At 42.1% G+C, this 23,281-nt stretch overlaps 1 protein-coding gene across 14 annotated transcripts in view; it reads right to left on the reverse strand.

Annotated features, from left to right (window-relative positions):
* RIMS2 (regulating synaptic membrane exocytosis 2) overlaps positions 1-3,461 on the reverse strand; it is a gene marked incomplete at both ends in the record, with an annotated part of 576,294 nt that extends 572,833 nt beyond the window's left edge. For all 14 annotated transcript variants that reach the window (XM_080694165.1, XM_080694185.1, XM_080694162.1 and 11 more), the window contains one exon: positions 3,286-3,461. In XM_080694165.1, coding sequence (XP_080550291.1) covers positions 3,286-3,461 — 176 coding nt within the window. The remainder of the gene's footprint in view (positions 1-3,285) is intronic.
* Positions 3,462-23,281: the final 19,820 nt, after the last annotated feature.

A 23,281-nucleotide genomic window follows, 5' to 3' on the forward strand; every position in this document is an offset into this window, starting at 1 on the left:
TGATCTTCATTTTCTCACATAATTGATAAAACTATTTTATTAAATTTCCACAAGTCAACTCAACATTATGTATAAGGTACCTATACATGCAGGGGTTAAGGATGTTGAAAACACAAACATTAAAAAGGGTAATTTTTTTTAAAAAAGGATAAATTTATGATTCTTGCCCTCAAGAATCTTTTACAATGTTGAAAGAAAGAGCTTAAAAACTCTAATCAGGAAAGAGGCACTATAAATTTTACTGATAGATTGAATTACCCAAACTAAAGCTGCCGCATGAATTCAAGTAAAGATCTCAAAAGGACGTTATTGACCAGAGACCTACTGAGATATAAAAATACCTTCAAAATTTTATTTCACTCACATGTTAAATGGTACTATTTGATGAAGACAGACTTGCTAAGTATGTGAATGCTTAGCTGGGCTTTGAAAAAATTATTGATAATTAAGTATAAATCATTTTTAATTACTCAAGCTCCTAAAGAGAGTTTACTATAGTGGTCTCAATGTGTTTTGATTGCTCACCTCTCTTATTAAAAATATTTCATGCATGAACCTCTTAATATATGCATATTTATTTATAAATTATATGCATCTTAATATTGCAAGTCTACATACTGAATAGTAATGAATTTCAATTTTTTTTTCAAATAGAAACACAAATAGACACTTTAGTATTTTCTTCCTATATTCCAGTACATCATCTTGTGATGCCCTTGGGTATGCACAGCTTACTTTGCATAGCACTTAATATGAATACCAGAACCCACAGATCATGCAAAAATATTTTTATCCAACAGTTTCAATCTCTTCACACATCAAACTTATTTTTAACATACTTGCTAAAAGGTAGCATACATTAATTTGAATTTAGTTTGTTTCTATCTATGACCTTTTCTCAGAATAGATGTTAACATGCAACTAAATGGGTATTGCTGGAGAGCAACTTGATAAAATGGGCCCTAAACGTTCTGGGAAATAGAAATCATTGACGAATATTAACATTATTTTTCTTATATATCATATATTATATTTAGTCTTCAATACTGTTAATTTATATTTTATAAACTGTCATAATCTTTAAAATGATGTCTCTCCTTATTTCTAAAATCATATGACCATTTTGAGGTAAAACCTCTTTACAAGATTAAGTCAGGTAGAATTGCAAATAAATCTAAATAAAAATTTTCATGGATGTAATGCAACACATTATATGAACATATTTAGAGAATGTTTATGTGTATCTAAATTATGCAAATATAAATGCACAAACATATGTATTTGCATAGTATGTAGGATTCCATACAGATATAACATATACTCAAGTTGAACCCTTTTATAACAGTTTCCTAATAAAATATACTGCTCATTTTGAGTAATCCTTAATCCAGTACATAAAAGTTCACTTAAATTTTCAGATGTTAAAATACTAAATAGACACAGAACTGTAATGAACTAGCCAATAAACACTATGATTTCACATACTATAAAAAATAAACACATTTTACATTTAAATATGTGAGTCAAAGAAATAAAACTCCATTTTGAGCATCAGTCTGGCAACACTATCTTTTTTTTTTCTTTTCTTTTTTTTTTTTTTTTTTTTTTTTTTTTTGCGGCACTGGGAATTGAACCCAGGGCCATTCTACCTCTCAACGACACCTCCCCCGGCCCTACTTTTTTATTCTTTATTTTGAAATAGGGTCACACTAAGTTGCAGCTGGCCACGAACCTTTGATTCTCCTGTATCAGCCTCCAACATACTGGAATTACAAGCATGCGCCATCACGCCTGGCTAGCACCAGCTTTTAACAATTATAGTTAAAAGTATAAATTTATACATTTAAATATGAAATTGTAAGTCATCAAAAGTTTGGCACTGCTAATACCCATAATAAAGTTCAGCAAAGTTAGGAGTGCGCTGAAAATGCTTTTTAAAATAACTCTTTATCCTTCCATTAGTTGGAATAAACTTATCAAATCGCTTCATTTTTCATATCTTCTGCCTACTAATATATCACATTCCCAAGCAAGTATTCAAACACAGAAATTAGCTTTGAAGAAGCAATTGTTAGCTTCAATTAATATATCAGGAATACATTTGCTCTCTTGGTCTCCCAATATTTGGGAAGAAAATACATCTTTTTCTAGGATAAAAGACTATTTGATATAAGTCTGCTACCCCAAATTATATATTTTAAATATGAATATAACATATAGACAAAAAAAGTGTCAAAAGAATACTGAAATTCAACAACCTGTTTTTAAAATTTAGCCGAGTAGAGGTCAGCGTGATTTCCCTTCACAGAAGAACTCTACACTTTCGATTGTGCGACTCTATGAAGAACAGGAGGAAGAGTGCACGGGACGATAGGCAAGAGAACGTTCCCACGTTTGGCAGATGAACCGTACGAGTGAATAACTCTGAGCGCACAACTCATTTCAAGCAAAGGGGGGGGGGGGGAGTTGAGTTGGGGAGAGAGGGAAAAAAAAGGCTACACATCCTCCGCACAATCTCTTCCCCGTAGTAGCTGAGAAATCAAATAACCATCAAACATTTAAAAGCAAACCTGTAGAAACCAATCCCTGCTACCCGGCCGCGAGGGACAGCGCTCGGGGAGCCGGCTCAGCCTCCTGGACAGCGCCTGGTGCTGAAGTTGCCGCCGGCGCCGGCCCGGCCCGGAGCCCCTCTCACGCCTCCCACCAACCCCGCGGCCGGGACGGGGAGCCGAGGGCGGGACCCGCGGGCCGGAGCCCCCGGGCCGGGACGCCGCGGCCCCTCGCAGACCGGAGCAGCGGCGGGCGCAGGGTGGCGGCCGCGCCGAGGGGGAGGGGCCGGAAGATGGCGGCGGCCGCACACCCCCAGCGCCCGGCGGCCCGCGCCGCCCCTGCCTGCCTCCGCCACGGCGGGCGCCTGGCGGCTGGTGCGCCCGGCCGGGCCTCTCGCCGCGGCGCGGGCCGGGCCTCCCGCCGGCCGGGCGCACCTGTGCACGCCATATTGGATTCCGGGTCCCGGCCGCTCCCGCGCGCGGGGAGGGCGGGAAGGGAGCGGGGGCGCCCGCGCCCGCGATGGCGGGACCCCGCGGCCCCGAGCCGGCCGGGGGCGCCGGGGGAGGCCCGGCCCCGGCCCCGCGCCCGACCCCGAGAGCGGCGCGCCCGCCGCAGCCCAGCCGGCCGGGGGCCCGGGAGCGGCCATCGCGGTGGCGGCCATCGGGGCAGCGGCCATCGGGGCAGCGGCCGGGGGGCGGAGGGCGCCGGGGAGGCGGGGAGCGGCGCCGTCCTTACTTGAGCACGGACTGCTCCTTCTCCTCCTCCTTCTTCTGCCGGTCCATGACGGCCAGGATGATCTTCCGCTCCTCCTCCGTGAGGTGGCTGAGGTCCGGCATCTCGGGCTGCGGCGGCGGCTGCGAGGCGGCCGGGGCGGGAGCCGCGCGGCCCCGGGGCCCGACCGGAGCCGACATGTTGGCGGAGCCGAAGCACCCTCGGGGCGCGGGGAGGCGACGCGGCGGCCGGCGGGGGCAGCCTCCGGCGCCGGGACCCGCGCCTACAAATCAATGGCCTTCCATCGCGGAGGCGCCCCCTCCCCCAGCGCGGGAGGCGGAGCGCGGCGCGAGCGCCCGCCCAGGGCCGCTGCCTCCCGAGGCCGGGCGGCGCTGAGGGGGGCGGCGGGCCGGCGGGGCGCCCGATCGCCCGGGAGGCCGCGCGGCGCGGAGCTCGGCCCGGAGCGCGGCGCGGGGCTGCGGCGCGGACCCGCCCCCACCCGGCTAGCGCGCGGGAGGGCCGCGGCTGGCGGCGGGGCGGCTGCGGGCCGGGGCCCCGCGAGCTCGCCGGCGCGGTGGGGTCGGGCCCCCGCCCCTGCTCATCACGCGCCGCCCCGGGCCCTCGGCCGCCGCCGCCCGGCTCTTCCCGCGGCGCCCCACCCGGGCGCGGTCGGGGCGGAGGGAGAGGGGCTGGGGCGGGGGCGCGGGGTGGCAGGTGGGGAGGCGGAGACGGTGTGAGGGGCTGGGGGGCGCCGGGGTCTGCGCTGTAGTGAAGGTTTGATGGGGGCGGGGAAAGGGCTGTGGGGAGCCAGGCCCAAAAGGAGGAGTGGGTGCGGGAGAGAGGCCGGGCGGAGTCCTGGAAGTCGGAGGACCCGAGCTGAGCTCGCGGGTCCCCTGCGGTGTCGGCGTGGGATCCGGGGGTGGGGGGGCTGGGAATGGTTGCCCCAGGGGGTGGGAGGTGCGGTCAGGTGGAGTCGCGGGTGGGGATGGGGGCGAGAGCGAGGAAGTTCTGGAAAACGTGGCCCGAGGCAGAGGATGCGCGGAGAGGTGCCGAGGGGAAGAAGTGGGAGACCTGGAGGTGAGATTGGGACACTCGGGTCTGGGAGGGGTGTGAGGATGCGAAGGCGACCGGAGGCGGTGACGGGAAAGGATTAAGTCTCATCCGGAGAGTAAGGAGGAGCTGCGCCTGGGCCGCCGCGGGCTTCCGTCTGCTGGGCCCTTTTTGGCTTTCACTCCGGTCCACAGGGACCCGGAGAGCGTTAAGAGGCCTGAGTCAGATCTTCAGAGCTCGGAAGTGGGCTCAGTGAGAGAAGATGAGGGGACAAGAAGAGCCAGCTGCCAAAGGATGGAGGTGGCCGCCGCCTTCTCTGCGAGGGGCCGAATGGGGCTGAGCATCACCCCAGAGAGGGGAGGCCGGTGGACACAGCTGGAGGTGGCTCTCCAGTCGCTGCAGATGACAGCGATGGTGTGTGTGCACACCCCTACCCTGCCTCGAGCTATTTAGTACCAGGGCAGATTATGGTCTGATGAGTAGTGTAAAGCCTTTGGGGTTTGTATTATATTTACCTTCTTGGTGTGTCGTAAGCTCTCCCCCCTCCCTCTGATCCCCAGGTGCCATCTGACTAGCTCCCAATTTAAGAGAACTGGGAACAGACAAAGCAGCCCTAGAAGTCTCCTGTGATTTCTAAGCTTATGTTTCTTTATTTTTCCCTCCCATGCCTTGTAATTAGAGTAAAAAGAAAAGTTTGCTTACATGCTACTTTTATTATTATTTATTGTTATTACTATTACCTGTTTCAAAGAGACTCATATTCCAAATAATTCCATTTTTCTCTCTTTGGAGTTAGGCAAACCAAATGAGATCATATAATCTAAATTTATTAATGTTTTTTTAAAAGAATTTGGGGTTGGGGGCACAGCTCAGTGGTAGAGCACTTGCACCCTGTGTGAGGCCTTGGGCTTGATCCCCAGGGTCATGCCAAAAAAAAAAAAAAGGCTAAAGGATTTTTGTATTAATCCAGCTCATCATCATATGGGAAATTGAAGACCAAGATCAGCAGATCTTGTAAGTCTAGTAAGTGGCAAAGCTGGAATCAGAACCTAGATAATTTTACTCCAATGTAAAACCATGGTGGTTTTCAACCCTAGCTGCACTTGAAAATCGCCCACTTTTTAAAAATACTTCCTGGGAGCTGGGTATGGTGGCACACATCTATAATCTCAGTACTTGGGAAGCTGAGGCAGGAGGATCATAGCTTAAAGCCAATCTCAGCAATTTAGCAAGACCCTGTTTACAAGTGAAAAAGTAAAATTGGTCTGGAGTTGTAACTCTGAAGTAGACTGCCCCTGGGTTCAACCCCCAGAACCACCAAAAAAAAAAAAAAAAAAAAAAAGGAAGGCAAAAAGAATACTTCTAGAAAGAACTGAACTGAATTTTTTACCTAAATTTGAAATACTCATTTTTACTATCAGTACTTTCCTGTCATTAGCAATGACCTTTATCAGTAAGTCCTCATGTCTCTGACTTTAGCCTGGGAAGCCCTAAGTTCCACCAAAATGCAGTAAGTACTCCTTTAAACGAGATGAGAGTTGAACTAAAAATAATCATAATAAAAGGAATGAGTAGAATGCTCTACTTCTTCAACTATTTCTGAGCCACTCTCCACCCACCACTTCACCCTGACTCCCACCCCATCAACCACGAACCCAGCAAGACCAGAAGCCAAAACACATGGACTGTTCTGAGGCCAAAACTTGAGGTTAAAATAGTGCAGCTATTTTGAGTTCATAAAATGTGAACTTAAAAGTAGCTGTCCAAATAGGACAGTTTTGTCTTCCCTTAGTAGAGTGTCAACTCCTGGACCCTTGCTGCTTTCTGCCAGCCACACAGATAGCATTCTGAGTGTGTGACGCTGTGTCTCCCGCCCCTCCTTCAGTGCCTCTCAGCTGCCTGGGGAAGGTGCAGCATGTGAAATACAATGGACAAGAACCCGAATCACTGGGACACCTGACTTCTCGCTGGATTGAAGCAGAAGTGAGTGGGCATACTGTTTCTGTTTCTTTCTTTACAGTCTATACTACAACTAAATGAGTTTTTCCTATTAAAAGAAATTCTTAGAAGTGGAAGAATTTTTATAATCGTCTCCTACCATTAGTCACAAACCTTTACAAAATAAAATATAAGATAGAATATATAGCAAAGAGAATTGTAATATATTCACCTGTTTACTCCGGAATTGGAGATTGAACCAAGAGACATTCTACCTCTGACCTACACCCCCAGCCCTTTGGATTTCTTTTATTATTATTATTTTTGAAACAGGTTCTCACTAAGTAGCTGAGTTGCTGATACTGGTCACAAACTTGTGATCCTCCCATCTCATCCTCCCTAGTACTAGGATCACAGGGGTGTGCCACCAAGCTCATAGAATATTTAAATGAGTCTTGGCCGAAGCAAGCTATGTTTCAAAATAGTTGCCTGAATTTAACATAAGACTGCAATGCTCGGAACTAAATAAAGTGAAATATCTTTACAAGATTTCTCTTGGTCTTCTTTCATTATGGATCTTCCAGGTGTTTGTTTTGTTTGTTCTGGTTTAGTGCTTTACTTAAAATGTTTGTCATTATTCTGTGTGTCGTTTATGGTATTGTAATTTACTTGGACATGTCCCTCGGTGTGTAAACACATTTGAAGTTGAGTCAAAACTGTAATATTCTTGTCTAACTTTAGAAGTAAGTTCATCACAGGCCACAACTATTCACACAATGGAAGTTCTTTCTGCACTTCATAGTATGGACTTGTGAAGCCTGGGAGGCTGTCCGATTTTACATATGAACAGGGGCTACTTGTGATTTGCTAACTAAGTATTAGGAGGTATATCTAACGTAAAAACACAAACTATACAGTAAAACAATCACATCATTTGAATCGACTGAGAATTTACTACTCTGCTATGAAACCTGGCTGCCCCACGGTGCTCAGAATCACTGCAGCGCTCCTGCTGCACACAAATAGATGGTTGGCATTTCTACAGTTTCTCCTAATAGGTCTCCGTCGTATCCTTTCATCTATGCAATCTTTTCTCAATACAGCATAAAGAGCAAGCATCCTAAAACATTAGTCATAATATTTCAATCGGTCAAAATTCTGATACATCTCCCCATTTTATTTAGTAAGAGTTAAACTCTAAATGGCTTACAAGTCACACTTGATATCTCTGGGTTGGTGTGTGTGTGTGTGTGTGTGTGTGTGTGTGTGTGTGTGTGTGTGTGTAGTACTGGGGATGGAACCCTGGGGCATTCTATCTCTGAGCTACACCTCCAGCCCAATTTTATTCTTTTATTTTCAAACAGGGTCTCACTAAGTTGCTGAGGCTGGCTGTGAGCCTTCAATCCTCTTGTCTCAGCCTCCCGAGTACTGGAATTAGAAGCATGTACCACCAGGCCCAGCCTCACTTGATATCTCTAACCTCATCTCCCAGTATTTTTTTTTTTTTTAGGTTTTCCTTGAGCTGTTCCCTCTGCCTACAACTTTCACTAAGATATTCAGTTGGTGAATACCTCCTCCTCCTTCACAGTTGTGTCACTAGTCCATTCTATTGAATATCCCCTTCCTGCTCACTCCAGCCTCCTTTTCCTCACTCTGCCTTTTTTTTTTTTAATTGCACTCGCCACTCTCTTACTGCTGTACTTTTACTCCAAGTTGAATAAAAACCAGTTTTTTGTTTTTGGAATTAATCATCACTTACCCCTAGAAGAATATAAGCACCAGAGTAGCTAGAATTTTATTCATAGTCCCCAAGCACAGAAACAATACATGGTGTATAGTAGGTGCTCCAACAAATACTTGTTTAGTGGATTTCTGGGAAGAGGGTTTGTTGTTATTATTGCTTGAAGTTTTGCAAGAGGAAGAACATTCTCAAAAGAGAAAAATGTAAATTCAAAGAAGTCCCAAATTCTTTGCCAAAATATCCATCCTCAACCATCTTTCACTTTTCTGAATGTGTAGTTTCTCCTCTCTGTAACTTCAGCCTGAATCTCCTTTCCCACTCCCTTCCCTTAACCTCCGTCAGTTAACCTTTTGTCTCCTTCACCTGCTCATCTCCTCTGCCCCTTCTTCCATGGGTTTGCCTCAGGCTTGTCAGACCCTTGTACCTACTCTGCTCACAGATAACACTCCTCGTGGTGTGTTGTGGCTATTTCTTTCCTTGTCCATCTCCTCAACTGGACCATGTATTTTTTACAGCTAAGAATGTGCCTTTCTTTCTAGAACCTATTAGAGTATCTCAATAAATCTGTGCTGAACCATTAGATGGCAGTTAAGACTGGAGCATGAAAAAAGACAATTGGAGAAAGGGGTTGTGGCAAGATTATGCTATAACTTACATGCTAGGCTGAAATTTTTCGACTTGTCTTATAATAATGAGGTGATGGACATTTCTTAGCCACAGAATGGATGTGATAAGCTTTGATTTTCAGAAGGATGCCCTGCCTTCAGTTCTTCATCCATATCTAAAACACTACACAGAGCACAGATGCATGGTGGTTTAGGCTTCAAGACACAAATAGCAGAGTTTTGCTTTTTTTTTTTTTTTTACTTCCTGTTTTCAGAATTTCTTTTTGTAGCTATTTTGTTCAGTAGATTATAGCACCATGATAATGAGGCCAAGGTCATGGTTTAAATCCTCCAGTGAGTCAGTCAGTGCAGTAGCTACAGCTGACTCTTAATCTTTGCCAGTTGTCAAATGACAACATATTATTTCTCGACCACGAATTGAGTGGGAAAACATGACTGTTTCGGCCAAAGTTAATCGGCATTTATTAGAGAAGCAACTCAAAGTGCATGACTATTGGTTATAGGACCATGATGTCATTTTAAATTAAGCTAATAATATTTTATTCATAATGACCATAGAGCACGGCACCAGATAAAGAATACCGTTTATTCCTAGAAAAGAATTTAGGGGTTAGTATAATTATTGGGATTCACAGACAAATTTAGTGGATATTAGTGTAGATAAGTACTGTTGATTACATTTTGTGCATTTAACAGTATAAGAGGCAGCCAGGTATGGTGACACACCTGTAATTCCAGGACTTGGGAAGCTAAGACACAAGTCACGGGTTCAAAGATAGACTCAGTAATATAGTGAGACTCTCAGCAACTAGCAAGACCCTGTTTCAAAACAAAACAAAACACAAAAAAATAGGCATTTTTTTATGCTTGTAATCCCAGCACTTTGGAGGCAGAGACAGGAGGATTGCAGGTTCAAAGCCAACCTCTGCAACTTAGCCAGGCTCTAAGAAACCTAGTGAGACTCTGTTTCCAAATAAAGAAATAAAATAGGGCTGGGGTTGTAGCTTAGAATGCCTCTAGGTTCAATTCCCAGAAGCAAAAATGAATAAATAAGGGCTGGGAATTGTAGCTTGGAGGTAGAATGCCCCTGGGTTTAATATCAGTCACACACACACACACACACACACACACACACACACACACACACATATGCGCGCGCGCACACACAAACACACACACAGTATAAGAGTTTACTTCTTAGTTATCAATCATAAAAATAGACTTAGGCCTGTTACATTAAAAGAGCCTCAGAAATTATTCCAAAATTCTTCATGTGTAGCATGAAAAAAAATTTTAACATCTTAATATTGTTCACTCCTAACAGTCAGTAAGCACATCTGTAAAGGAAAAGAGGACAATGTTAGAGGTAGGTATATGAAGGCAAAACTGTTATGACTATTTTCTTAATATTTGTCTTAATTACAACTGACCACTTACAGAAGTTTTTAAGTTAAATTTACGAAGTCAGAAATCTAAACCCCTTAAGGAACAAATGGATCTAGGATTAAATACCAAATAAAGCCGAGGGTGGTGGTGCATGCCTGTAATCCCAGTGCTTGGGAGGTTGAGACAGGAAGGTTGCAGATTCAAGGCCAGCCTGTTTCAAAATAGGGCTGGAGATGTAGCTCAGAGCTAAAATGCCCCTGGGTTCATTCCCCCATTTAAACAAAAAAATTGAATAAATAGCAACAGCTACCGACATCATAAAAATAGTCAACTAAGTATCATGTGCTACAGATAGAGGAACATAACACTCATTATGAAGATGGCTTGCCAAATACAGAACAAAATTGAACCCCAATTTAAACATATTCTACATTCATTTTTCCAATTTATGGGAAATTTGGATGACAGAGAAACATATTAAACCAAGCCACATGAATGCAATCTCTGAAACACTCTCAAGAATATTCTATAAGACAAAAAAGTGTTTTTTCCAGCAAATACATCGCAAAGAAAAAATGAAGAGATAGAGGCAGATCTATAGTTTAAACAAAACTTAAAAGATATCAACTAGGTACAAGCGATTCATGAACCTCATTTGAACCCTGAGAGGACCTCACTAAGTAGAGGCTAGTCACGAACCATAATCCTCCTATCTAAGCCTCCCAAGTACTGGGATTATGGGTGTGTGCCACCACACTCAGCTAGTCCCTGAGCTGTTTTATATTTTTTAATGGATAAAATTTTTATAAAAGAATTGGAAATTTGGGTGTTGGTAATTTGATAATAATAGGAAAGTATTGTTTTTTTAGGACAATGATAGTGTGATGCTGTTTAAAAATAAAGAATCTTTCATGCTACATACTGAAATACCTCTGGATCACATATTTTGATATCTAGCTAGGTGTGGTGCCGCACACTTGTAATCCCAGTACTTGGGAGGCTGAGACAGGAGGATACAGGTTCTCGGCCAGCCTCAGTTACTTAGTGATGCCCTTCACAATTTAGTGAGACCCTGATTCAAAATAATGAAAAAAAAATTCTGACTGGGGGTGTAGCTTGGAGGTAGAATGCCCCTGGGTTCAATCCTCAGCACCACACATAATAATAATAATAATAATAATAATAATAATAATAATAATGTGATATCTGAGATTTGCTTCAAAATAATATGAATGTCAGGATTGACTATAAAAAATCAGAAATAGTACTCAAAGTGAAAATTTTTACAAAGAAAATGTGAGTCTTAAACTGGGCATGGTGGTGCATGCTTGTAGTCCCAGTACAACAGAGAGGTTGAGACAACAGGATTGCAGGTTTGCAACCAGTCTCAGTAACTTGGTGAGGCTCTCAGCAACTTAGTGAGACCCTGTTTCCAAATAAAAACTAAAATTAGGCTAGGGGTGTAGATTGGAGATAAAAAGACCTTTTGGCTCAATCCCTAGTACTACCAAAAAAAAAAAAAAGTCTCTAACTTCCATTCTATTTGTCATTCACTCATCACACTAAGATAGCCATAAACTCAGATTATCCTTTTTTGTTATTTGACAACTACACTATTAGGTGTTTTCACATATTTTACCATATTCTATGAAGAATTACTATCATTGTGAGGGGGACTGGGGATGGAACCCATAAACATTCTCCCAATGAGCTACACCCCAGCCCTTTTTTATTTTTTATTTTGAAACAAGAGCTCACTAAATTGATAAGGCTGGTCTCAACCTACAATCTTCCTGTCTCAGCTTCCCAAATTTTGGATTACAAGGCATGCAACACCACACCTGGCTGTGTCATTTCATTTTATAGGTAAGAAAACTGAGTCTTAAAGAGATCAAGTGATTTGACCAAAGGGAATTATTAAATTTCAAGGCTGGTTTTCAAATCTAGGTCCCCTGACTCCTGTGTAGTATTCATGACACTACACATGTTTTCTGAATGTGGATATGTGTATATATTCTGTTTTCCTGACCAAAATCTAAGCACAATTTTATTGTAGTGCCTGGCACCTGATAGGCATCATAAAATAACCATCATACTTTAACTGTGAAAATAAGTATAACAGAAACAAATCTTTAGTTAAGGTGGTCATCTCTTCCAATTTGCCTGACACTACCTCAGTTTTCTCAGGACAGTCTTTTTTGACCTGTTGATCAGAGGTGATTATTAATTGACAACTCCTTTATTCCCCAAATATCCCAGTTTGCACCTCCTATTATATGGTTATACTAAATTTATGGAACATGAATTAGGTTCAGATATACAATATTTAATGGCTATGGAAAATCTTTAAAATTCAAAGTGTGTTTCTAAACTTAAGATCTATGCCATAGCCATCCCGTAATTGCAATACTATATGCCAGACATTTGAAATGAAGTTAATTAATTCTCCACCAGAAAAGAATAAATCCTCTGATTAGAATACATTCTCCCTTAGACCAGATTTTGATACCAGCTGGAATTCAGAAATAACTATTAAGACTATCAGGAATACCAAGCCCATTGTATGTGTGATACTGGGTATGAAACATATGAGTGCTCAACCACTGAGCTACATCCCCAGCCCTTTTACTTTTTATTTTGAACAAGGGCCTCACTAAGTTGTCAAAACTGGCCTTGAACTTGTGAACTTCCTGCCTCAGCCTCTTTAGTGGCTGAGATTACAGGTGTGTACCACTATACCTGGCTCCAAGCTACTCTTATAATGAAGATTCATATAAAAAAAGATCAAACTCTGTCCAGGGATTTGTGAGATAAGCATTATAATTGTATAGAAGTCCTCAACATAGGCTTGAAATATAGTATAAGAAGATAAAGTCATAACAAGTTTCCCATCTAGAAAAGATAATAGCTATTTATTTAAAAGCATGTAGGGGCCAGGTGTGGTGGCACTCAGTACTTGGGAGGTTGAGACTGGAAGATTATAGGTTCATGTCTATCCATCCTCAGCAATTTAGCAAGACTCTCAGCAACCTAGGCAGACCCTGTTTAAAAAAAAAATATATATATATATATATATGTGTGTGTGTGTGTGTGTGTGTGTGTGTGTGTGTGGCTGGGGGTGTAGGTCAGAGGTAGAATGCCCCTAAGTTTAATCCTCAGTACCACCAAAACAACAACAGCAAAACAAAACAAAAAAGTATGTAAGACGCAATTGTAGAAGTTTTGGCCAAAATCTAAAAAATTTAGAATGGGCTACAATCCAGGATTTTCCACAAAATTGTCCCTTTTCATTGTGTGCCATGGTTTGAATATAGTTAGTCTCCTCTGAATTTTATCTTGAAATTTAAACCCCATTATCAGATATTGAGAGGTGGGACCAGGTGAGATATTCAAGAAGTGATTAGGGCTCTGCTCTCATCAAAGAATTAATCCATTCATGTGCTTGATGGACTGACGCATTAATGGGTTAGTGGGTTATCTCAAGAGTGGGTCTACCAGTTCGTCTAGGTCTCCCCTGCTTCCTATCTCTCGTCAAGTGATGCCCTACACCACCTTGGAATTCTGCCAGCAAGAAGGTCATCACCAGATACGGTGCCTCTCTATCTTGGACCAGAACAACGAGCCAAAATGAACCTCTATTCTTTATAATATACCAAGTGGTATTGTTCTGAGAAACAGAAAACACTACAACAGGGTGGGTTCGTCTTCCACTGCATGACTGGCTGACACTTCAAATATTTCCCTCTGCCCATGAGGATTGCTTTAGTCTTATCTAGATGGTGCCTGATCCAACTACATGTCCTTTACTCTGCCAGCCACCATGAAATTCAAGAAACCACCTCCTAGATCTGATGACAGGAGATGCAAAGCTTACTATCAGCTGTGTACTGATGGGGAGGCATCCCTAATTACTCCACTATCTTTCTGATTAGTGTCATATAACACTATACTGAAAGGGAGATAGAGGAGCCCTGTCATTTCCCATAAGGAAAGGTGAAGAAAGGATTAGCAGAAGAAATAAAGAATAACCCAAGTTTATTTCTCTTTATCTTACTGGTTGAGGGAAATTTAGTACATCCTAATTCCATAATGAGAAAAATACGTTTACCAGCTTCACATTTTACAGGTTGCCTAGTATATCAAGAAAACATTACCATATCAGTAATTTTTGAAAAGTCATTCAACCTTATAAGCTTAGGTTTCCTCTTGTGGTGATCTGTAAGATTCTTTCTACCTTTTAAAAAATTTTATTCTTTTTTTTTTTTTTTTTGGTGTGGTACTGGGAATGGAACCCAGGGGCATTCTACCTCCTAGCTACACTCCCAGCCCTATATTTTTATTCTTTATTTTGAAACATGGTCTCACTGAGTTACAAAGGGCCTCACTAAGTAGTTGAGGCTATCTGCGAACTGCAATACTACTTTCTCAGCCTCCCAAATGCTGGGATTACAAAGGTACGCCACCAATCCCAACTTCTTCCTACCTTTTAAATGTAATGATTCTATTAAATACAGCCACTGTCTAATACTTTTAAAACATATAATTCAGCCCGGCATGGTGGTGCACGCTTGTAATCCCAGCATTTGGGAGGCTGATACAGGAGGATTGCACAGGTTTGAAGTCAGACTCAGCTACTTAGTGAGGCCTTTGCAACTCAGTGAGACCCTCTTTCAAAGTAAAGAATAAAATATAGGGCTGGGGGTGCAGCTCAGAGGCAGAATGCCCCTGGGTTCCACCCGCAGTACCGCCAAAAAAAAAAAAAAAAAAAGGAAAAAAGAAAAAAAGAAAGGAAAAGAAAAAAGAAAGATTTCACTGCCTTTTTTCTTTATTTTTTCTTTTTGTAAGATATTTTAAGATTTTTTTTAAACAGCAGCCCTTGTATTATAGATCAAATCTTTACATGTCAAAAATTCAAGTAGGGAGCCAGGCGTGGTGGCGCACGCTTGTAATCCCCGCGCTTGGGAGGCGGAGACAGGAGGATCGTGCAGGTTCGAAGCCAGCCACGCTGGCTTAAGAGAACCTGTTTCCAAATAAAAAGTATAAAAATAGGTCTGGGAGTGTAGCCCAGAGGTAGAAGGGTTTCCAGGAACTCCAGTACCACCAAAAAAAAAAAAAAATTCAAGTAGGATATGGTTAACAATTATCTCCCCCCTCCAGGGTCATTGGGCTGGTGGCTCATTATGATTTGTTAAAAATGCAAGGGTCGATGAATTAAGAATTGGGAATATTTGTAAACCATCTTAAAGGCGAGGAGCTCTTGGCAGGCTCAACAACATCGCTTTCCTTTAAGAAACAACAGCAAGGCCTGGAAACCCCAGAGGATCATAACATCCCTGAGGAAATGAGCTCATTTGCAACTAAGTCTGTGAGAATGATGACAGGCACGCTCCTCGTGTGTAAGCAGTGGATAAATAAGGCTCAATGTCAACGCTCCAGGCAATTGCCACGAGTTGCTTAGTCCAGAAGGAAGGAAGAACCAAGGACATAAAGATGAAGTCTCTTCTAGGGCTCTCCCCAGTAACAATAGACAAAAAAAAAGCTAGCTCTTTCTCTTGAAATACTTTCAGTGATGCTAAGGAGAAAATCAATACAAACTGACAAAGAGTACGGCAATTTATTGGCTCATGTAACTAGAAAATCCAGAAATCGATAAGATTTCAAAATTGGTTGATTCAGAAGTCTGTGAATGTTTTGTCAGGGCCTCCGCATTCCCCGCTGCAGCTACTCTTCGCTGTCCATGGTACTGACTTCAGCAATGACTCTGCTCAGGACATTATAAGGCTGACAGAAACAATTAGGGTCTTTCCATAACAGAGCTAGTCTCCTTCTGTATCCATTCAGCAGAAGTTCTGAATTGTGCACTGACTGGGGATCCGCTCCTGCATCTCTGTGGCCAGGTCAGGTGCTGCTCTGATGGCGTGGGTCTGACTAGCCTGAGCTTATCACTGTGGCAAGGAAGTGAGACTGACTGATAGGCACAGCCCATCAAACTACATGGCTGCAGCGGTGGAGAAAGGTAGAGCAAGATCCTGCAAAATTCATGCCATTTACTTTACCATCAGAAAAAAGAAAAAAAGTTTTCACTAATGTCAATTAACTTTTGAAATCTTTACATTTCAAGTGAATCTGTGTGTGTGTGTGTGTGTGTGTGTGTGTGTGTGTGTGTGTGTAAAATGAATTGCTGGGAATGGTGGTGCATACCTGTAATCCTAGTACTTGGGAGGCTGATACAGCAGGATCACAGGTTTGAAGCCAATCCCAGCAACTTAACATGACCCTATTTCAAAATAAAAAGTAAAAGCCAGACGTGGTGGCTCACACTTATAATCCCAGAATTCAGGAGGCTGAGACAGGAGGATTGCAGTTCACAGGCAGCCTTAGCTACTACTTAGTGAGGCCCCGTGCAAACCAGTGAAACCCTGTTTCAAAATAAGGAAGAGAAAATAGGGCTGGGGGTATAGCTTGGAGGTAGAATGCCCCTGGGTTCCATCCCCAGTACTGGAAAAAAAAAAGGTATAAAGGCTAGAAGGGTATCTCAGAGGTCCCTGGGTTTGATCCTCAGTAACGCACGCGCGTACACACACACACACACACACACACACACACACAGTGAAATTGGACAGTAAGCAAATGATGCTGATTTCAAATTCAAAGATGAAAATCATACGAAGAGAGTATAAGGAAGTGGCATGAAGTGGAAATTTTCACATTTTTAGCATAACCACAAAAATTGGGTAAAACAGACTAAATAACAGACTGAGATGAGAAAAATTATTGATCCAGATTTTAGCCCTAACACTATAGATAAGAATCTTTGATAAACTGAAGTGTCCCTGAATTTAATACCCAGTATCACCAAATAAATAATATAATTAATTAACTAACTAATTAATTTTAAAATAGGGCTAAAAATATTTAACTCAGAGGTAGAACACTGAGTTAAAAAATATTTAACTCAGAGGTAGAATGCCCCTGGGTTCAATCCCCAATACCATAAGTAAATAAAAGAGAGTTTATCCATACTATCCCTTCTCCAACATCAAAAATGGTCTCTCTCCAATTTCATTTTTCTGTCATTAGTATCACCATTTCCTACAAACTGTCCACGTCAAGAATATCAAAAGCACCATGATTATTCTGTGCATTTTTCTTTTTTGTGTGGTACTGGGGATGGAACCCAGGGGCATTCTACCTCTGATCTATACCCCCAGCCCTATTTTTTATTCTGTGTGTGTGTGTGTGTGTGTGTAGTAGTAGTAGTAGTAGTAGTAGTAGTAGTAGTAGTAGTAGAAAGGGTGGGACCCAGGGGCTTTATACTTTATTTGGAAACGGTCTCACTAGGTTGCTGAGAGCCTCACAAGTACTTGAGGCTGGCTTCAAACCCGTGTGATCCTCCTGTCTCAGCTTCCCAATCATGGAATTACAAGCGTGCGCCACCACTCCAGGCTCTTTATTCTTTATTTTGAAACAGGGTCTCACTAAGTTGCAGAGGGCCTCACTTAGTAGCTGAGGCTGTCCTCAAACTGTGATCCTCCTGTCTCAGCCTCCCAAATACTGGGATTACATGCATGCACCACAACGCCAGCCTTTATACATTTTTCTAATATCTAATCAGCCCCTCCATATTATCGATTATAGAATATCAGCACTGCTGATTATTCTTTACAATATCCCAAGGCTGGGATATAGTTCAGTGGCAAAGCACTGATCCTTTGTACCACAAAGAAAGGATCAAAAATAAAAAAAAATTTAAAAGACCCATAAAAGAAATAATCTAAGAACAAGAAATAAAATAAATGAATTTCTATTACAAAAATCATTATTTATTAATAGCTTTTTATTTTGAAATGTTTTCACTAAGTTGCTGAGGGCCTCATTAAGTTGCTGAGGCTTGAAACTATGATCCTCCTATCTCAGCCTCCCAAGTACTAGAATTACAAGCATGTACAACCTTACCTGGCTTCCCTAAGACCATTATCCTTAAGACCCACCTAAAGATGATCTCTTTGACAAATCAGTTTGTATAAACACTACCTCAACTTGCCTTATACTGTTACCTCTTACATATGTATGTTTGCCTCCTAAGTATAAGTTCATTGAAGTTGAAAGCATGCTGTTTCTACTCAGCACTAAGTTCCTTAGAGAGAGCTTAATGAAGGATACAAAAGGTTTATTGAGGATTCAGGGCTATATGTTTAGAAAATGTAATTAGGTGATTGTTTTAGTAAGCCTCTTTCAGTTGCTGTGATCAAAATACCTGACAAGCGCAATTTAGAGAAGGAAAGGTTTATATGGCTTCAGAAGATTAGTGCAACTATATTTGGCTGGCTTCAAGGCAGAAATGGCAGCAAGGCATGGCAGAGGAACGCCACTATTGACTCCTGGTGGCCAGAACCAAAGAGAGAGGGGAGAGAGGAGAGAGGAGAGAGGAGAGAGGAGAGAGGAGAGAGGAGAGGGAGAGAGAGAGAGAGAGAGAGAGAGAGAGAGAGAGAGAGAGAGAGAGAGAGAGAGAGAGAGAGAGAGAGAGAGAGAGAGAGAAGAAAGAGAGAGGAGAGAGGGAGGAGAAAGAGAGAGAGGGGGGAGAAAGAGAGAAAAAGAGAGAGAGGAGAGAGAGGGAGGAGAAAGAGAGAGAGGGAGGAGAAAGAGAGAGAGGGAGGAGAAAGAAAGAGAGAGAGGAAGGAGAAAGAGAGAGAGGGAGGAGAAAGAAAGAGAGAGAGGAAGGAGAAAGAGAGAGAGAGAGGAGAGAGAGGGAGGAGAAAGAGAGAGAGGGAGGAGAAAGAAAGAGAGAGAGGAAGGAGAGAGAGAGAGAGAGAGAGAGAGAGAAGAAAGAGAGAGGAGAGAGGGAGGAGAAAGAGAGAGAGGGGGGAGAAAGAGAGAAAAAGAGAGAGAGGAGAGAGAGGGAGGAGAAAGAGAGAGAGGGAGGAGAAAGAGAGAGAGGGAGGAGAAAGAAAGAGAGAGAGGAAGGAGAAAGAGAGAGAGGGAGGAGAAAGAAAGAGAGAGAGGAAGGAGAAAGAGAGAGAGAGAGGAGAGAGAGGGAGGAGAAAGAGAGAGAGGGAGGAGAAAGAAAGAGAGAGAGGAAGGAGAGAGAGAGAGAGAGAGAGAGAGAGAAGAAAGAGAGAGGAGAGAGGGAGGAGAAAGAGAGAGAGGGGGGAGAAAGAGAGAAAAAGAGAGAGAGGAGAGAGAGGGAGGAGAAAGAGAGAGAGGGAGGAGAAAGAGAGAGAGGGAGGAGAAAGAAAGAGAGAGAGGAAGGAGAAAGAGAGAGAGGGAGGAGAAAGAAAGAGAGAGAGGAAGGAGAAAGAGAGAGAGAGAGGAGAGAGAGGGAGGAGAAAGAGAGAGAGGGAGGAGAAAGAAAGAGAGAGAGGAAGAGAGAGAGAGAGAGAGAGAGAGAGAGAGAGAGAGAGAGAGAGAGAGAGAGAGAGAGAGAGAGAGAGAGAGAGAGAAGAGCTGGGACAGATACAGTCCTCAAGGCCAGGCACCCAGTGACCCTCCTATAGCCATGCCCCATCTCTGAACCTTTCTACACTGGGGACCAAGCTTTCAACATATGATATTGGGGAGGGGGGGGCATTACAAATCCAACCCATAACAGTGACTGAAAAGCAGGGAGGGGTGTAGAGAAGGGTATCACAGCTCTTAGAACTGCTGCCAGGAAAGAGTAACAAGTTAAAAATGGATCCTTCTGTTCACTCAGGCAACTTCGCTCCCCAAAACTAGAGCCCACAGAATCCCATTTCTGCTTTCAGAATGATTTTGAAGTGAACAGAGTTGGATGAAGTGAATAGAGCTGTGTCTGATGATTATATTTATGCCTCCACAGGTCGATTTCTTAACCGTGACGGTCTCAATTTTCTTATTGTCTTTGTATCTATCAAAGTGTTTTCCCTCAAGTGGTGCCTGGGAAAACACACTGTACTCAATTCTTTCATAACTGCTCCCTTGACCTCTTTATGCTTCCCCGACTATTACAATTCAAGAAGCTCTTACAGACAGGGCTTATTATTGACAGTCTTCAGCCTTTGCCAATGGAAGTGATGACAGACCCAATACTTTGTATAAAAATATTTTGCTATTTCTATACAAAATATTTTATTAATGGAAACCACACATTATGTATTTTACTGAAATGTTATGACTGGAAACTTGGGTATCTGCTATGTCTCTAATAATAAAGGCTTCACAGTACAACTGTTGTTTGTAGATTTGCAGCTGCTTATCATTTTAATTTTTAAATCATATTTTAATTCAAATATAATTGATCTGAAATATTAAAAAAAGATTGGACTGGGAATGCAGTTCAGTGGTAAAGCACTTGCCTTACATGCAAGGGGACCTGGGTTCAGTCCCAATACCACACACACATACACACATGCACTATTTAAAAAGCCAAGCATGATAATGCACACTTGTAATCCCAGTACTTGGGAGGCTGAGACAGGAGGATTGCAGGTTCAAGGCCAGCCTCAGCTAGTTAGTGAGGCCCTCCTCAGCTTAAGGAGATCCTGTTTTAAAATTAAGAATAAAAAATAGGGCTAGGGGTGTAGCTCAAAGGTAGAATGTCCCTGAGCTCAATCCCCAACACTACCAAAAAAATTTTAAAAAGAAAATAATTTTAACTGTTGTATTTCAAAAGAAGAAAGCAAAACCAGCTGTGATGGAATCGTACTTATAAACTGAGACCATTACCACTCACCTGCCCCTCTTCTTTCTATTAAACATTTCCTAGCTAAGTGAAAGAAGGCTCTTTGTAAGGTTAAATTTACCAGAACAACATAACAAAATATAGAAGAGATAACTAACATGGTAAGGGGGAAAATTCATTTCTAAAAGGATAGTTTTAGACAATGTTTTTATTATTAAGATTATTTAAATTGGAAAATCATGACAATATACATTTGGATCTATGGATATAGTGTGGGGTAATTAAATCAAGCTAACTAATGCATCCATAGCCCATTTACTTATTATTTTACTAATTATTTTAAAATATGCATAATGAACAATAGTCTCCATGTTGTGCAACAAATATTAAAACTTGTTCCTCCATTTTGTCTGGAACTTTGTACCCTTGAACAAAAGAAATAGAGTCAGGAGCATCAAACTTTCTGATTGTAGGATATATCATAAAGCAATTATAGTCAAAATATCATGGTACCTGCATAAAAACAGAATCATTAACCAAAAGAACAAAATAGAAAGCCCAGAAAGCTCATTTACAGTCCACTGAATTTCAACAAAAGTCTCCAAAATACACAATGAGGAAAAGATAGTCTCTTCACTAAATACTGTTGAAACAACTGGACATCCACATGCAAAAGAATGAAAGTAGACCCTTACCTCACACCGTATATAGAATGAAAGTAGACCCTTACCTCACACCATATATAGAATGAAAGTAGACCCTTACCTCACACCATATATAGAATGAAAGTAGACCCTTACCTCACACCGTATATAGAATGAAAGTAGACCCTTACCTCACACCGTATATAGAATGAAAGTAGACTCTTACCTCACACCATATATAGAATGAAAGTAGACCCTTACCTCACACTGTATATAGAAATAGACCCAAAATTAAAGACTCAAGCATAAGACCAGAAACTAAATATGATGAAACAAAATATGGGAAAAGCTCCATAACATTGGTCTGGAAAATAAACAAATAGGTGATATCAAATGAAAAACTTCTGCACATTAAAGGAGACAAGAGAATGAAGACGCAACCTACAGAGTAAGAGAAAATATTTGCAAACTATACATCTGATAAGGGATTAATATCTGAAGTATAGAAGAAACCCAAACACCTCATTAGCAAAACAAAAAAGTAATTAAAAGTAGAGCCAGGTATGGTGACCCATGCCTGTAATCCTAGGACTTGGGAGGCTGAAACAGGAGGATCACAAGTTTGAGGACAGCTTCAGCAACTTTGTGAGATCTTGTTTTAAAATAAAAAAGGAGCCTGGCGTTGTGGCGCATGTTTGTAATCCCAGTACTTGGAAGGTGGAAACAGGAGGATGGCGCAGGTTCGAAGCCAGACGCTCTGGCTTAAGAGATCCTGTTTCTAAAATTAAAAAGTATAGTCTGGGAGTGCAGCCCAGAGGTAGAAGGGTTTCCAGGAACCCCAGTACCACCAAATAAAACAAATTAATTAATTAATTAATTAATTAATTTAAAAAGGGTTCAGAGCTGGGCGTGGTGCTGCATGCTTGTAATCCCTGAGCTTGGAAGGCTGAGACAGGAGGATCACACAGGTTCAAAGCCAGCCTCAGCTACTTAGTGAGGCTCTCAGCAACTTAGTGAGACCCTGTTTCCAAATATAGTATGATATAGGTCTGGGAGGATAGCCTGGAGGTAGAAAAGCCCCTGGGTTTCACTCCCAGTACCACAATAAATAAATAAATAAATAAATAAATAAATAAATAAATAAATAAATAAATAATAGGGGTTGAGGGTGAAGCTCAGAGATAGAATGTCCCTGGGTTCAGTCTCCAGGACCGCAAAATAAAGGGCCTGAATACACATTTCTCATAATAGAACATACAAAAGCTGGGAGAGGTGGTCCATGCCTATAATCCCAGTACTTGGGAGACTGAGACAGGAGGATCACAGATTGAGGGCAGCCTCAGCAATTTAGTGAGTGCCTCAGAAACTTAGTTTCAAAACAAAAAAAATAAAATATGGTTGGAGGGTGTATGTTGGAGGCAGAATATATCTTGGTTTAATCCCCAATAGCATAGAAAGAGGAAGGAGAAGGAGAAGAAGGAGAAGAAGGAGAAGGAGAAGGAGAAAGAGAAGGAGAAGGAGAAGAAGAAGGAGGGGAAGCAGAGAGGGAAGGGGAAGGAGTAGAAAAAATACAAATGGTCAAAGATACATTAACAAATACTCAACATCACTAATCATTAGGGAATGATTACCTCGCACCTGTTAGAATGGATTTTGTAAAAAAAAAAAAAAGGTGAAGGATAAGTTTGGGGGAAGATGTGAAGAAAAGGGAAACTTTGCAGACCTTTAAAGAAAAAGTAAATTAATATAGCCATTATAATAAAAAGTATGAAGAGTTCTCAAAAAATTAAAAAGAGAACCATTGAACGATTCAGCAATCCCACTCTGAGTATGTGTCCAAAGGACACGAAATGAGTATGTCCAAGAAAGTTCTCTGCTGCCATGTTCATTGCAGCATGGAGGAATAAATAAAATGTGGTACATATACTCAATGAAACGCTATCCAGCCTTGAAAAATAAGGAAATCCCATCATTTATGACAATACGTATGAACCTG

The sequence above is a fragment of the Muscardinus avellanarius genome (assembly GCF_963383645.1).
Source record: "Muscardinus avellanarius genome assembly, chromosome: 4".
Lineage (NCBI taxonomy): Eukaryota > Metazoa > Chordata > Mammalia > Rodentia > Gliridae > Muscardinus > Muscardinus avellanarius.